Below are 17,170 nucleotides of genomic sequence, written 5' to 3'. Positions count from 1 at the left end.
CTTTTAGTGCTCTGAACGGGCATATAAATGGCACTTGGTGCCAGGACCTTGGGAAGTCCGGTCTGACATAGTACATAAGGCCACAACTAAGGTCTCAGATTATTTTTTTTTAAGCTTCCTTTTCTGTTTGTTGTTTTGTTTTGTTTTTTTTTATTCTTATTCTCCTTTGATCTTGGTTGTAATATACCCAATTGGCAGCTCATCAGAGCTCCTCCAGGGTCCCTTCAAAGGCCAACAGCCGATTTTTGCATCTTCTCTGAATATCTAGGGCTGCTTGAGTGACAAAATGTCCTTTAAAATCATCTCAGCCTTAGGGGTGTCAGGGGAGATGGCCATATATTTAATGAGAGCCTCCCTCAACCTCTTCAGGAAGGCCATCAGGCTCTCATTTTGTGTTTGTAAGATAGTGACTAATTTAGCATAATTTAAGGGCCAAATCTTAGATTTCCTTAATTTTTTTTTTCAAAACATGTCTCATTAAGAGTCTGGTTTAACAAAAGCATTATATCTTTCCAGATCAACACCGAAACATACGTAATATTCTGAATGGCCTTTATGTACTTAACAATCAGAAAATTTACCTAGATCTCCTTTTATGTGTCTTAAACCTTGTAACATAAAGGTTTTTTCTTCTGGCATTCTAGCTTGTTATAAGGGATACATGCCTGTTACAGGGAGGGCCTGGATAAGGTGGGTAGCAGGGAGCAGAATTGTATTTTTTGTTTTTTACAGATTGAGGACCCGAGGAGGAGGAGGAGGAGGAGGAGGAGGAGGAGGAGGTGGAGGTGGAGGTTGAGGTGGGAGACTTCCCTTCCTCCTTCTCTAGGTCTGTTTTGGCCCAAATACAATGAACATAGGGGAATTCTCCCCATTTCCCTTCACATTTGCAAAACAAGTCCAATTGTAGGATAGTAATGTCATTGATATTTCCCTCTGGTGGCCAGGTTCCCTCTTCCAGTTTGTTTTGGGGCCAAGCCTTTGTGCAAAAGAAAATGAATCATAATGCATTCCAAAGGAGTAATGCCCTTGGTTGGGGAATTACCCATTTATAGGAAAGAGGAAGAAAGTTGTCCCTTATCTCAATTTCCTATAGCTGGCCAGGAGAAACCTCATCTCCTGGCCCTGGGTTCTGGCTGGCTATGCAACTGGCAGCCAAAAGCCCTGTCAGTCTCGCAAGGTGCTGAGAGTAGTCATTCTTACCCGGGGTTGACCCTACCTCCCAAGAGCTGACCTGGTCTTTCCTGTTTTGTTTTGTTTTGTTTTGTTTTGTTTTGTTTTGTTTTGTTTTGTTTTTACCCCTCCGTTTCCCACCTGCAGGACCTTTGGGGTATGGACTGTGACCAAGCAAGACTTTCCTGGTTGTCATAATATGCACTAATTTTATTTTGGCCCAACAGTAACTTACATATTGATTATTGGCCATTGAGGGAAGGGGTTAAAGAGCCAAAGTCAAGGTCTATTCCCCTGCTGTTTTCAACAATGCCCACATAAATATGTTTCAGCCATGTGGATATCCGTTTTCAGCATACAATGGACTAAGGTTAGTAAAATGGCTCCCACATATCTTAGTAAAAAGCCCTTCATATATCATCCCTCCCTCATATGGCATGGGCATCCAGTCCTCTGCTGACCAGGAACAACAGAAATGTGGAGGATTTGGAGGCCGGCACGAAGGGTATTGCCATCATGTTCCCAGCCTTTGGAACAAAGGAGGGGGAGTTTTAATCTTAACCCAGTATACTTTTAAAATCCATTTATTGTAACCTTAGTGCATCCTGACCACACATAAAATTTCTGTGTGAAGATTTTCTTCATGAACCTTCTACAACCTTTCTTTGCGTTTAGATTTTATCCCAAGCCATTTCTCTCCAAATAACCAGTCTCATTTAGGACAAAATTACTTTTTTTTTTTTTTACCTTTAACAAAAATATCTTTCCATTTCTTATATCTTTCTTTCATATCTCCTACTTTTCTACATACAGAGTTGCTTTTCTTATTTTTATCGGTTTTAATTACATTTAGCAGAATTTTAACTCTTTGAAACCTTAGTCTCCAGTGAAAACTAAGTGGTAACTAACTGTGTACTTTATGTTACATCAGAATTTTTTTAGATGGCAAACTTAAGAATCCATTAATCATAAAGCATGTTTTCCCACAGATCCAAATATCTTTAGTTTCTCTGTGACAAGTCAGAAGCACAAACCTACGTCTAGTAATTAGTGCTTTAGCCTCTTATCTCGTTAGCTATCTAATGAATTCAATCTCAATTTATCATGCAAGCAAAACTTTAATGTTTTAGGTTACCAATGACTTTGAAAGCTATCTTAACAATTACCCATGAAAACTTTGAGACAGACAAAATTAACCATCATTTTAAGTCACCTTTTTGCTGACAAATTGCAACAGAGATAACAGTTTATTTGACCTTTAGAAAACCTTAGGTAGAAAAAAGTTTTATATATTTACTGCTGATAATTCTAAAGAGTCGTCTGTTTTAAACCAACAAACTTAAATCCATTTAAATACTAAATATGTTCCATCTGTGTCCATTTAAAAGTGAATCAATCTGTTCCCCATTGTCTATTTTTACCTGGGGCACCGGTGGGGAAATATGAAGTGTGTGGTCTTTGCTCCAAGACCTCTAGGATGGGAGAAAGGGCTGATGGTGCCTGAGGCATTGAGGAGCCAGTTATGCAGGCTGCCCCCCAGGTGGTGTGGAAAAGGAGGGGGAAGGGAAGGCAGAAGAGGAGAGGTATGAGCAGAAGGCACAGAAAGAGAATTCCCAGTTTTAAATCTTATCAGCTCAGACAGAGAAGCAGACTCCAGGTTTCTTTTGTTTTGTTTTGTTTTCCACTAGTGGAATTAGGCAGTCTGTGTCAATCCAGAGAAGATAGGGAATTTCCCCAAAATAAAAGTAGTTTCGGCAGCTTCTTGGGAATATTCCTTAAAGTCCCCGTTCTGAGATAGAATAACCAGAGACAGTTGGCTCTAATTATCATAGTCATTGACCCAGGAAATGAACGAGAGACAAGTCCCCACACACACTCACACAGCAACTCCAACCTGCTGCCCAGTGCCCAACACCTTAGAGTTGCAGCTTCATTCTTTGTCCCTTGTAGAACTACTATGGCAACTCTGGGAGATGATCAGGTTCCCCTTCTGCCTCTTAAGGGCAAGTCTGCCTAAACAAACCCAGGTTATTACCAGTCTGACAAGGAGTGCTCCCTGAGCTGGTTCCTGGGCCTCATTGGTTTCATTGGCACACACGGGGTCCTTGCCTCGGCATGCTGGGAGGGCTGGTCTCCTGCGGATCAAGCAGTCCACTGGCACCAGGGGAGGCCGCCTTTGCTGGTGCCCTGAGGTTTGTATCCCCAGTGACGAAGGAGGTGGAAACGCACCATCAGATCCCGGACGAGCCCCCAAGTAATATAGCAGAATTCTCACACGGAGTCATGACACCGAGGCTTTTCTTTCCAGGAAGCAACTTTATTCCTACCAGTACCGCTCAGTTAGGTTCATACCTGAAGAATTGAGCCCTGAAGATCATGGCATAGTTTTTTATATATTTTCTATTTCTTTGTCTTCCATGTATGGTGACACACACAAACATGTAGTCTGATTAAGTAGTCTCAGTTTATAAGGTCATGATGTTGTCACGTAGGTGCATAGCCAGATTACCTGAAGTGGTTTTTTTCCCCTCTCTTTTTTTCTCTCCTTAGGGAGGGGACCCTACCACATCTTGTCTGTGACATTTTCTTGGTCTTTCTTTCATTGTCTTAACACCTTCTTCCCCATCATCTACGTCATCATCCTCTCTCTTCTTTTTTTTTTTTAATCATTTATTTTTCAGAGAACGCAATGGGGGAGGGATAGAGAGAGAGCGAATCCCAAGCAGGCTCTATGCTGTCAGCACAGAGCCCCATATAGGGCTCAATCCTATAACCCTGGGATCATGACCTGAGCCGAAACCCAGAGTGGGAAGCTTAACTGACTGAGCCACGCAGATGCCCCAATAGCTTTATTGAGATATAGTTTACCTACTCTAAAATTCACCAATTCCAAATGTACAATTCAGTGATTTGTAGTGTATTTTTATAGAGTCGTTCAGCCATCACCCCACGGCTTCTTTTTAAAAATAAATTAGGGAATATTCATATGAATAGTTCAGAAAAATTCTTTTCTCCTAGAAGTAACTGTATCATTTGATGCATACATCCTTGTCAGCCTTCTTGAATGTGTGTATATATGTGCATATAAAAACGTACGATTTTGGTGTGTAGGTTAAAAATACAACCAAATGGAATTACACTTTATCTGTATTGTTTTTTCACTTAAGATCATGGGGACATTTTCCAGGTCAGCAAGCTCAGGGACGCTGAGTGTTCTTACCTGCTATATGGTGATGGAAGAGGTCCTCTCCGAGTGGACCTTGTGGTCGCCTCCAGTGTGTCTTCATCACAAACAGTATCTTACTGACGCCTCTAGGGAGAGTGTGTCTTCCCACACTCCCACCAACACTGGATACAATCCATTGTTCTTCCTTGTGGCATCTTGAGTGAAACACCTCATTTTTCTCATTGCTTCTTTGAGAGAGAAAGAGAGATTGTAGGCATGGGAGGGGTCAGCGTTGAAAGATCTTACTGTTGCTACTCATGTTCTCCTGTTTTCCTTGAACCTTTTGGAACCAAGACCTGGAAAGGTTTCCTTCCTTGTTTACCTGTTGCACAACTTGCAGTTGAAAAGGACGGTGGTGTCACTGGTTTTCCCCCGGGATTCTATCCAAGATGGGAGAAAACTACAGAAACGTGTATTTGGCCTGCTCAATTTGGCCTTTAAAACGTCTGTGGGGATGTAGCTTTAGATGGTTTGTGGCAGAGAATGAGGGTATGAAGGGGGGTTTATTAAAAATATGAAGCATGTTCGAGATTGAAGTTTTTGAGCCATCGGCCCTTCCAGAGGTAGAAGAAAAAGATCCCTCTTTTTGGAACTGAGAGAGAAGCCAGCTTCAAAGTTTCTGTGGCAGTAATTGATTGACCTGTGGGCACAGTAAGTGGAGCCACCAGCTTAGCAAACGTTTTTCTTAAGTTCAGGTGTTGGGAACTCTGCCCTTGAATCTCCTCCCTTGTGCCCAGGTGACCTTGGCCAGGCTTGTCTGTTCTCTGTGATCCTGTTGGGCAGCAGACCTTACAGGCAGTGTGTGGGAAATGCTTAAGGACTGGGCTGGCACACGTGTCCCATTTGGGCTTTGGAAGTGTATGTAGTTACTGTGAAAGAGATTGTTTTTGATAATCACTGGACTCACTCAGTTCTTAGTAGATGGTTACAAGGAGCGAGCCCTGTAATAAAGAGCCAGCTTAGAAGGAACCTCCCCAGTTAGTTCCACTGTTCCTCTCTTCTCTCTTCCCTGTGGCCTCCCTTGGCCTAATTTATGGCATACGAATGGCCTTCCTTTTGAATCTCTGCATAGGATGGCTATGCCTTTAAGGTAAGGGAGGTCATTTATATTTTTGGAATTAAATGGAGGGAATTTTTTTTTTTTGAAAGGGAGAGAGGGAGGGAGAGAGTCTTAAGGAGGCTCCACACCCAGCACATAGCCAACATGGGCCTTGATCTCACAACCGTGAGATCATAACAAAGGTAACTTTAAATATGCTTGCAAGTCATGCCTGGGTTTGATTCATAATAGGGATAAAACAAACAGTGATGACATCAGCAGAGTAGTTACTTAGAAGGGGCATGTTGGTCAAGGGATTTTTGAAAGTCCTATTTAGAGTTAATCTGAAGAACACTGAGACCTGACTGAGTTTACTCCTGTGATGCGGGTGGTTGCTTCCAGTTTGCAAACGCGGTGCTCTTAGCATATGTGTGGAGAGATAGTCCTGACATGTGCCCTCCTGTGAGACTTTCCCTGACGTGTGTGTCTGGCTTCCTCCCTCTCAGAGCCCCCGTTGCCGTCGGAGTTGCTGCCATGTCCACAGCCGAGATGCTCACTTCAGGCTTGAAGGGAAGGGGCTTCTCTGTGCTCCACACCTACCAGGACCACTTATGGTGGGTTCCGTGTTCCTTCTGTCAGAGAGATGGCTGGCTGGGGGGATAGAGCACAGGGCCTACATTCACAAATGAGAGCCTGGGTCCCTGCCACATCCTTCTGCAAGTTGCTGGTCCAGATATTAATTTCTTTGCTAGTGTGGAAAGGAAAAATGGATGGATGGATGGATGGATTGGTTTAATTTTTTTTGTTCTTGTTCAGAGAAAAATTGCAGAGAACTTTGATTATCTTCCAGGTGGATTGTAGAATCCTGGGCCTAGAAGAAGGCCTTACAGACTCTCTGCTCTGCCTTTCAGTACAGGGATATTCTTGTTTTATATGGCTTTAATCAGTGTGGTTCTATCTGCCACACACATTTAGGCATCTTCTTGCCTACAGTGAGTGCGCCGGTGTTCTCGCTTATGATTCCAGATCAAAGCAGAATAGACCTTCAGGCACCACAGTCATGACCTGATTAGTTTTGTTGTTCAGATTTCCCATTTCCAATCTCCCTATTGTGGAAGTTACGTTTTCTCACCATAACACTTGCTTTCTCAAGCCATGTACCAGTTTATTTTCTGGTTATTTTCTTGTCATTTTTACCAAAACAGTAATAGTACTTTTCTCAAAAGCACTCTACCTGGTCTTTAGGCTGGGTGATGTGGCCTGTTGGCATAGACACATCCTTACATCTTCAGCCCAGCGTCGGAGTCCCTCATTTGATAAGAATTGGCCGAAGCCTGCTGTGCTGCAGGTACACCCCGTTGGCCTGTGTGCCAGCGGATATGTGAGGGCTGCTTCCGGATGTTCTCCAGGCACCTGCTGTTCTGTCAGTGTGAGCAGGGCCGTCGGGGTCACACTGCTAATTGTTTTACCAGCAGCGGCTCCGTTCCCCTTGCCCACGTTTTAAAAAATTTGTGTACTTAGCAGAACAGCCTAAATGTAGAGTCCGGCCTCACTATTAACACTACTACGAGACGTGCTGCAACCCTTAGTTAGAACTGAGTTTGCTTTCTGTGATCTTGCTCCACGTGCTCTGTACGAGGCGTTGCTTTTTTCCCTGTCTTCCGGAGACTCGGTGGCATAAAGCCACGTAATCTCCACGCTGCAGGTTAGATTGCACCCTGACATCACAGGGAAGCAACTGATTCTGCAGTTGTGGAGCAGGCCAGGTGTTTGTTCCTTGACAAGTACTCTGAGCCCTGGATTTGTATTTCCCCACACTGGTACTGCAGGTACCTGTGCATCTTCCTGTTTATTTAATTCAAAATGTTTTATTTTTTTATTTTTATTTTTTTTATTTTTTAATGCTTATTTATTTTTGAGACAGAGAGAGACAGAGCATGAATGGGGGAGGGGCAGAGAGAGGGAGACACAGAATCGGAAGCAGGCTCCAGGCTCTGAGCCATCAGACCAGAGCCCGACGCGGGGCTCGAACTCACGGACCGCGAGATCGTGACCTGAGCTGAAGTTGGACGCTCAACCGACTGAGCCACCCAGGCGCCCCCAAAATGTTTTATTGTTAACTCATGTGAAGGGGATACTGTTGGGGGCTTCTCTTTTAACTACTTTTTCTTTGATCTGTCCTTGTCCCCAGATGTATATTAGTGACGTTATTATTCCTTTGGGCCAGGGAGGAAGCAAGAATTACCCTCCCCATTTGAGAGATGAGGAAACTGAGGCAGGGGTTTTTCTGGGCCCAGAATTAGAAATACAGTTTATTTTATTTTATTTTATTTTATTTTATTTTATTTTAGAGAGTGTGAGCGCACGCAAGTTGGGGAAAGGGACAGAGGGAGAGACAGAGAGAGAGAGAGAATCTTAAGCAGGCTCCATGCTGAATATGGAGCCTGACACGGGGCTCAATTCTACGACCCTGGAATCACGATCCGAGTGGAAATCAAAAGCCGGATGCTCAACCAGTGGAGCCCCCCCAGGTGCCCTGGAAATAGAGTTTAGATGGGAGCTCAGACTCTCTGCTCTCTCCTGGACACCACTGCCATGGCTCCTCCTCTCTCTGGACTCCCAGCTGACCCTGAGTAGGACTGGAGAATATCGTGGCTACTGCTTGCCGTTTCTGACATGCGATTTTTCCAGGCGATCTGGAGACAAGTCTTCTCCACCTTCCCTTGCTCCACTGGCCCTGGATCCCCCAGATCTCAGTGAAGAGAAGGAGTCTGTCCAGGCAGACCCCGCCCTGCAGGGAGACCTGAGGCGCCTGACCCTGGAGGGAGAGGAGGAGAATGGGGAGGTTCAGCGGATGTGTGAGGAGAAGTCCCTATCAGAAGCCTCGGAAGACCCCAGTGTCAGGGACCTGAACCCAGACCCCACAGACAGCAAGACCCTTCAAGGTATAGCTCTGGGAGTAGAAGGACCCACTTCCTGTCCGTTTAGGAAACGTGCTTTGCTATGCTTCTGACTAGAGCAGCTCTAGGAGAACAGGAAAGTCCTTGTTTTGGTGAGGGTAGTTCAGCAGCCCTTTGACATCTGACCTGGAGTCTCTTTCACACCAGTCATGTTTCCCTGGTGCCGGTCTGTCCTGGCACTTGGACTGTTTCCAGCCCCAGAGGCTTCCACGGTTTTTTTAGGCTCTGACTTCTCTGTCAGAGAAGCACTTGCTCCTGGCTGGGTGGGACTTTGTGGCTAGACCTCTTCTCTGGGGTCTGCCCTCTTGAAAGGCTCAGTACTCAGAAGCTGCACTGCCCAGGATGGGTTCCTTCCAGGGCTAAGGGGGTGAGGCAGGGGTGGGGCTGGGTGGGGATTGTACTACACTAGGCATTCTGTATCCGTCAGAAAAATGTGGTTCTTGTCTTTTCCTTGCAGAACAAATGGATGAACTGGTACAGCGATGCTTCTTGCATGCTTTAAAATGCCAAGTCAGAAAAGCTGACCTCCCTTTACTCACCAGCACGTTCCTTGGCAGCCACATGTTGTCCTGCTGGTATGGAAGGCGTGGTGGGGGCTGGCGGCCGGGGCGAGGGCTCTCTCTTGTCCCTTGGTGGTATGTCAGGACAGGGCTGTGGGAGAATTGGTTGAGGGACATGCTCTGGAGAGAGTGGAGTGGAGGGTTGATCTGGCAAATGAATTTGGTCCTGAGTGTTGAACACTTCAGTTTTAGTGAGCAAAAGGATGTTGATTCGGGTTAAAATTCCCCATATTCTCCGAGCATTGCCTCAGCTATGGTGATTCCGGGCTGTCTCATGAATCGGGCAGCCTGTCCTATTCAGGAAGAGCCCCCCCCCCCCCCACCAGAGCCTCTCAGTCAGGAGGCTTCATTTGGATTGTACAGCCCCTTCACAGGTTACTTTCAAAGTAGGTGGGCCTGGTTACATTGTGTCAGGAGGAAGAATCCATGTGAGCCCCCCCACACCCTGAACACAGGGGCCAGGAGACAGGATCACATGTAGAGAGAACCTGGACTTTGAAAACAGACATCTCGGCTTAAATGCCAGCTCCCAGGGTTTCGGAACAAGGTGTATTTGAACTTGTTATGGAGCTTCTCTGAACCCTCATTTCCAGCGCTTGTAGGATTGTTGTCAAAGTTAAATAGCCTGACATTTAATAAGCACCCAGTAAATATCAGATCAGATGGTTTGCTCACTGATTTTTACACTCAGACTTTTCTTTTTTGAGAATTTTACCGTGTTTTTTAAAGTGTGGTTTTAATGTGATTCTCTTCCTGTTTACATGTGGGCTTCTTTAAGGCATCCTATATGAGTGTGGGGTCAGAGTGTGTGGTAATTTGTCCTGTTCTTGCTGGGTTGTGAGTAACTGGGAAAGAGGTCCTAGAGTCTTCTCTAGGATAGAGGTTCTTAACCTGGGAGGGGTTCTAGAAGGGCTCTCTGTGTATCCCACTGCTGTTGCTTGTCACATTTTGAGAAAAATGTAAGTTCTGAGAACAGGGACTGATTATGATTTTCTCAGGACCATCCCACCCCAAAATTAACAGCTGTAGGGTAGGGGTCAGCAAACTCTTTCTATAAAGTGCCAGATAGTAAATATTTTAGACTTTGCAGACCAGACAGTCACTATTGCAGCTACTCGGCTCTACCCTTTCAGTGACAGTAGTGAAGGGATGTGGCCAGATATGGCCGACAGCACGTAGTTTGCCAAATCCTGTCCTGGGCCCAGTTGCCTCAGTGAGCTTGGTGTTGGAAAGGTTCTCCTTGAGGTGAATCTTTGGAGACCACAGAAGGTGGTCTAGTTTGAGAGAACTCTAAAGCCATATCCAGTATGGTAGCCACCAGCCATATGCGGCTATTTAAATTGAAACTAGTTAAAATTAAATAACATTTAGAATGTAGTTCCTCAGTCCTGTGAGTTGCATTTTAAGGGCTTAATAGCCACATGTGGCTAGTGGCTACCATATTGGATAGACAGACAGAGAACGCTCCATATTTACAGAAAGGTCTGACGGATAGCAGTGATCTAGAGTGTCCTAAAGTCGGTATCCCTCTCTGATGCCACCACTGGTCAGAGTCTGGAACAGCGGCTTCTACCTGAATGTGGAGGGGGATGGCTGAGGAACAATGTCCCCCTCTCAGGACCGGGCAGCTCCCACCACAGTTCTTCTGTTAGCTTAACTTGCCTTTTCCATCTGCCACCAGCCCTGAAGGACGACAGCTGGACATCAAGAAGTCCAGCTACAAAAAGGTAAGCAGGTACCTTCTCCACATACCCACACAGAGAGTCATGTAGGGGCCCATGTGCCATGAGCTGGATGGACGCTGGGGAAGCCCTGTCTGTAGGGCTCAGGCTAGAATTAAGCTTTTTGATTCCTGGTGTAAGGAGGGGAAAGAAAACTCTCCCTGGACTGAGGCAGTTGGGCGGGCACCCACGCCCCTCTCTCCCTTCCACCCCTTTATATCTGGCCAGAGTTCCAAAAGGTTTCACCAGTTAGTCTGTAGCCGCTTCCCACTCCCTGAGCCTCAGAGTGGGGGGCCTCCCAGTTCCTGGTTTGATGAGGGCAGGGACTGTCATGTGCCCCACCCAGGGACAGGCCAGGCTCAGCGTGGGGTATGTCAGGCGCTCAGGATGTGCGTGCCATCAGTGGAGTCCCTAGCACTGGCCCTCTCTCCCTTAGCTCTCTAAGTTCCTGCAGCACATGCAGCAGGAGCAGATTATACAGGTGAAGGAGCTGAGCAAAGGGGTGGAGAGCATTGTGGCTGTGGACTGGAAGCACCCGAGGTGAGTGCAGGGGGGCCTGGTCACCGTAGCTCAGCTGGCCCGGGGCACGTGGGTATAGTATAAAATGTGTTTTTTCTTTCCTTCTGCCGGGTTTTAGGATCACATCTTTCGTCATAGCCGAGCCCTCCCCGACCTCCCAGACTATCCAGGAGGGTAGCAGGGAACAGCCCTATCACCCTCCAGATATAAAATCCCTCTACTGTGTCCCAGCCAGCATGACTCTGCTCTTCCAGGAGTCTGGCCACAAGTGAGTTATTGGAGAGCAGCCCTCCTCTGCCTGCTTGGTGCTCTGGCCATAGATCCTCTCCAGCTGAGTAGCTTTCTTCTGGGACTGGCAGAATGTGCTCTGCCCAGTCCTCCCTTTCTCCCACGTCCAGCTTCCAGCCTCCTTCCCCTGGGAAGCGTCTCTGAACAAATGAGAGTAGTCCTCTCCCTTTTCTACCTGTAACTACTCTGCACACGGTCCTGCTCACGTCAGTCAGGAAAGGGAAGAAAATAGAGGTCGGAGAGCCCAGGAAAGCAGCCTGCCTAGCAGAGAGCGAGTCTTGGTGTCCACAGTTTATCTCCTGGCACAGCAGGAACTAATCACCCCCCCGGTCATTTCTGACCTAGGAAGGGGAGCATTCTCGAGGGCGGTGAGGTCCGGATGATCATCATCAACTATGTCAAGAGAAATGACCTCGTTGATGCAGACAACAAAAAGTGAGTGGGTGTGGAGCTCTGCTGGAGATTAGTCCGTGACGACGCACTCTTGCACACCCTGTGGAGGATGTCTGCACTGGAGGGGAACGGGGGAAAGCACAGCCGTTTGGACCAGTGGTTCCTGAGCCAGAGGCTGTGGACACCTCGAGTTGTCTGGTGCTCGGATCCACATGTGCACTGACTATATATAGCCTGAGTTCGTATCAGCTCGTATATATCCACTGCTGGTTTTCAAATGCATGTGCTATTGTGAGGAATAAAATGCAAACTTAGAAAAATTTTACCGAAGTCCTTGTGGCTTTTTGGTATTCTCTGTTTTCTTAGTAAGTGGATACAAAAGATAAACTACTAAATGAAGAACATTCCATTACTTTTTTTTTTTTCCAGAAGATATCCCCATGATCAGAGAGTTGGAAACTGTTGGCCTAATCATGATGAGTTAGCAGAACTGAGCCAGGGATCCCATCACCCCCTCCCCTCTACCACCTGCATTACCCTTGTTCTAGGAAAACCTTCCATACGTCCCATCCACAGGGTACACTGCTTCATGGACTGTGGTCCCTGAATTGGTTCTAATGGTTCTGGATGACAACAAAGGACATATAAGAGACGAATCCTGAGGTGGCCCTGGGGTCAGTAGGGGCGGGAGTGGCATTTCTTTATTATCTCTTCTTTCCCTTCAGTCTCGTGAAATTGGATCCCATCCTATGTGACTGCATCTTAGAGAAAAACGAACAGCACACAGTCATGAAGCTTCCATGGGACAGTCTCCTGACCAGGTAGTGGGGATTGGCAGTCCCTCTCCAGTGTTTCCCCCCACCCTCCCCTGAATGTCTATCACATTGAACTGTAAAGTTGTCACTGTCTTAGTCTTTGATTTTTCTTTCCATAATTCAACTGATAATCGTCTACATGAACACAGTTTTGGTGATTTTGATGTGGAAGCTCCTTGGAATGATTTGAGCCAACACAATATAGAAGAGAACCTAAGGGGCACCTGGGTGGCTCAGTCGGTTAAGCATCCAACTTCAGCTCAGGTCATAATCTCACGGCTCATGGGTTCGAGCCCCGCATCAGGCTCCGCCTGGAGCCTGCTTCGGATTCTCTGTCTCTCTCTCTCTTCTCTCTCAGCCCCTTCCCCACTCTCACTCTGTGTGTGTGTCTCTCTCTCTCTCAAAAATAAACATTAAAAAATTTTTAAAAAAAAGAGAAAAGGGAGAAAGAAGAACAATGAATTAAAATTAAGAGCTTCAGAAAGATTTAGAAGCAAAAAGAAGGCTGGGAGAAATTGTCTTAAAGTCTTCAAAAGAAAGATTCTTATTCTTTGTTCTCGTTCCACAGATCAAAACTGAAAATTATGTACATCAGGAGTTTGCAAACTACAGCCCATGAGCCAGATCTGACCCGCTACCTGTATTTTTTGGAATACAGCCACACCCATTTGTTTATGTATTGTCTGTCAGTTGCTTTTATGCTACCATGGCAGAGTTGACTGGTTGCACAGACCCTGTGGCCTTAAGGCGTAGAATATTTACCATCGGGCCCTTCATAGAAAAAGTTGGTCAGTCCCAGTGTATAGGATAACGAGAAAATCTGGTTAGATAGAAGGTGGACACTCTTTGCGGTAAAGGAGTTCTCTAAAAGATTCACTGGAACACGTCACAAATGTGAAGCAGCACTTCAGCACACTGGGTACAGGAGAGTCTTGAGACGGAGTAAACTCCACAAGGCAGCCCGGACAGATTTTCAGAAGGCCAGGCCGCTGGACAGTTTTCAGGGGTTCAGGTCACTGATGATCCCTTCCCTGAATCCATGGGCCTTGACTTTGGCCAAGCTCTGGGGATCTTTAAAGAATATTGGAGTTTCTGATGTAATTGGTCTTGGGTGCAGCTCCTTGGGTGAGGTCGGTGATTCTGAGTGCAGCCCAGGGCAGACCACTGCCTGCAAATTGGCTCACACCCAGCCGCCCGCTCGTAGCGGGGAATGAGGAGATAGCTTCTGTTGGCTTTACCAGTCTATAGCTTATGAACTCCTGTTTCAGATGTTTGGAAAAATTGCAGCCTGTGTATCAAGTGACTTTTCCAGGACAAGAGCCCATTGTGAAGAAAGGCAGAATCTGCCCAATTGACATCACCCTAGCACAGAGAGCATCTAATAAAAAGGTAAATTTTAAAAGACACAATGTTAGAAGATGGTGATTTAATGTCCCTGCTATAAGTTTTATTCTCTACAATGTGATTAGAGGATTTTAGATTGACACACCACAAAGATAGTTAATGAAAGACCCATGCTTGCATAAGTGGGCTGGGCCTTATAGAAAACAGGTAATGCTGCCCCCTCACTCCCTCCCTCTGGGATTTTGTGCTGGGAAACTCGCTAGAGCCTAGTTCCAAAGGTAAACAAGATTTTATTTTTATTTTTCTCTTAGACCTGTCATGGGCTTTCAGCTCTCACTCATTGTTACTTCTTGGGCCTTGCTCAGTGAAAATAGCTTGTAAAGAAGTGTGTTTAGCCTGGCAACAGACACATAGGAAACAAATTCTGTCCTCAAGTGTATGAAAAGCTGTTCTTGGGAAAAGGAGTGCACTTATTCTGAGATGCCTTGAGAAGACAAGTAGGAATACTGGGTGGAAATCCCAAGAAGACATACTTGGGTTCAAAATAAAGAACTTTCTAATGTATGGTTATAAGAGTGGGCTTTGGCATTAGGAACATGTGGGTTCAAATGTGGCTTTTGCCTTGCTGCTTGACGTCGAGAAAGTTAATGGTTTTTTGCCTGAGTTTACTAATGTGAAAAATGGTGATAATGCCTACCTTATAAGGCACCGTGAGGACCAGATGAAGGCATATACATGCGTGAAGCACTTAGAATTGTGCTTGACATATAAGTAGTAAATGAGAACCGGTAATGATAACCTCAATAATAATTAGCAATAGGCACTGTTTCTTGAGTGTATAGTTATGTGCCAGACTCTGTACTAAGCAGTTTCTATGTATGTAAGTTTTCTTCACTATTTGTTTGTTTATTATTGTTTTTAAATAATTCATTGTCAAATTGGCTAACATGCAGTGTGTACAGCGTGCTCTTGGTTTTGGGGGTAGATTCCCATGGTTCATCGCTTACTTACAGCACCCAGTGCTCATCCCAACAAGTGCCCTCCTCAATGCCCATCACCCATTTTCCCCTCTCTCCCACCCTCCCATAAACCCTCATTTTGTTCTCTGTATTCAAGAGTCTCTGATGGTTTGCCTCTTTCACTCTCTGTTTGTAACTATTTTTTTTCCCCTTCCCTTTCCACATGGTCTTCTGTTAAGTTTCTCAAATTCCACACATGAGTGAAAACATACGATATCTGTCTTTCTCTGACTTAATTCACTTAGCATGATATCTTCGAGTTCCATCCACGTTGCTGCAAATGGCAGGATTTCATTCTTTCTTATTGCCAAGTAGTATTCCATTGTATATATAAACCACATCTTCTTTATTCATTCGTAAGTTGATGGACATTTAGGCTCTATCCATAATTTGGCTATTATTGATAGCCCTGCTATAAACATTGGGGTACATGTGCCCTTATGAATCAGCACTTCTGTATCCTTTGGATAAATTCCTAGCAGTGCTATTGCTGGGTCATAGGGTAGATCTATTTTTAATTTTTTGAGGAACTTCCACACTTTTCCAGAGCGGCTGCACCAGTTTGCATTCCCACCAACAGTGCAAGAGGGTTCCCGTTTCTCCACATCCTCACCAACATCTGTTGTTTCCTGAGTTGTTAATTTTAGCCATTCTGACTGGTGTGAGGTGGTACCTCAGTGTGGTTTTGATTTGTATTTGCCTGATGATGAGTGACATCGAGCATCTTTTCATGTTTCTGTTGGCTATCTGGATGCCTTCTTTGGAAAAAGTGTCTATTCATGTCTTCTGCCCATTTCTTCACTAGATTATTTGTTTTTCAGGTGTTGAGTTTGGTAAATTCTTTACAGATTTTGGATACTAGCCCTTTATCCGATATGTCATTTGCAAATATCTTTTCCCATTCCGTTGGTTGCCTTTTCTTTTTGTTGATTGTTTCCTTTGCAGTGCAGAAGCTTTTTAACTTGATGAGGTCCCAAAGTTCATTTTTGCTTTTAATTCCCTTGCCTTTGGACATGTGTCAAGCAAGAAATTGCTGTGGCTGAGATCAAAGAGGTTGTTGGCTGTTTTCTCCTATAGAGTTTTGATGGTTGCCTGTCTCACATTCAGGTCTTTCATCCATTTTGAGTTTATTTTTGTGAATGGTGTAAGAAAGTGGTCCAGGTTCATTCTTCTGCATGTCGCTGTCCAGTTCTCCCAGCACCATTTGTTACAGAGACTGTCTTTTTTCCATTGGATACTCTTTCCTGCTTTGTCAAAGATTAGTTGGCTATACATTTGTTAGTCCAATTCTGGGTTCTCTATTGTGTTCCATTGGTCTATGTGTCTGTTTTTGTGCCAATACCATACTGTCTTGATGATTACAGCTTTGTAGTAGAGGCTAAAGTCTGGGATTGTGATGCCTCCTGCTTTGGTTTTCTTTTTCAATATTACTTTGGCTATTCGGGGTCTTTTGTGGTTCCATACAAATTTTAGGATTGTTTGTTCTAGCTTCGAGAGGAATGCTGGTGCAATTTTGATTCGGATTGCACTGAATGTGCAGATTGCTTTGGGTAGTATTCATGTTTTAACAATATTTGTTCTTCCAATCCATGAGCTGGAATGTTTTTCCATTTCTTTGTGTCTTCTTCAATCCCCACTATTTAAAGTGGAGCACTCCTCTGAATCCTATTGTAACCTGAAAGGGTTGCAAAGCAAAAAAAGCAATTACCGTGAATTTATATGGAAAAAATTTTGAGTGTTCCTGGACCCCCAAAATAACTTCTTTTAGGCTTTTCTGATACCTCAGGACACATCTTGCTAACAAATACACAGAATAGATGGAGATAAGGCCCAGATGCTCACAAAGTTCAAAGCTCTGGTGGCTGAGTGTAGTTCCGGGGAAGGAGTGACCGGGGTGTTCTTGCTGCTTGGTGCCTGCTGCCTCTGTGAGGGCTCCCAGAAGACCAATGCCGAATGCTATTTTCCCTTTTCACATTTTTTTTTTACAAAAGCGAAAACCCTGTGGATTTGAATCAGTTAGCAAAAACAGGTACTAATGTAGGACTTTTCATAAGAGCCAAGTGGCATACCGTGTACTCTGAAAAATCAGGGAATGCTTGTATTAACTTATTTAAAC

The 17,170-nt window shown here is 45.0% G+C and overlaps 1 protein-coding gene across 5 annotated transcripts in view; it reads left to right on the top strand.

Annotated features, from left to right (window-relative positions):
* Positions 1-17,170, top strand: part of EIF2D (eukaryotic translation initiation factor 2D) — a 28,995-nt gene that overhangs the window by 8,726 nt on the left and 3,099 nt on the right. For 3 of the 5 annotated variants that reach the window (XM_049634531.1, XM_049634530.1, XM_049634527.1), the window contains 9 exons: positions 5,942-6,049; positions 8,127-8,380; positions 8,853-8,970; positions 10,637-10,682; positions 11,113-11,216; positions 11,314-11,463; positions 11,829-11,918; positions 12,602-12,697; positions 13,960-14,080. In XM_049634531.1, the coding sequence (XP_049490488.1) occupies positions 5,942-6,049; positions 8,127-8,380; positions 8,853-8,970; positions 10,637-10,682; positions 11,113-11,216; positions 11,314-11,463; positions 11,829-11,918; positions 12,602-12,697; positions 13,960-14,080 (1,087 nt within the window). The remainder of the gene's footprint in view (positions 1-5,941; positions 6,050-8,126; positions 8,381-8,852; positions 8,971-10,636; positions 10,683-11,112; positions 11,217-11,313; positions 11,464-11,828; positions 11,919-12,601; positions 12,698-13,959; positions 14,081-17,170) is intronic. The other 2 variants (XM_049634528.1, XM_049634529.1) reach the window with 2 other exon arrangements.

This window comes from Panthera uncia, chromosome F1 (assembly GCF_023721935.1).
Source record: "Panthera uncia isolate 11264 chromosome F1, Puncia_PCG_1.0, whole genome shotgun sequence".
Lineage (NCBI taxonomy): Eukaryota > Metazoa > Chordata > Mammalia > Carnivora > Felidae > Panthera > Panthera uncia.
Note: the sequence above shows the minus strand (reverse complement) of the source record. Positions and strands in the feature narration are given on the sequence as shown.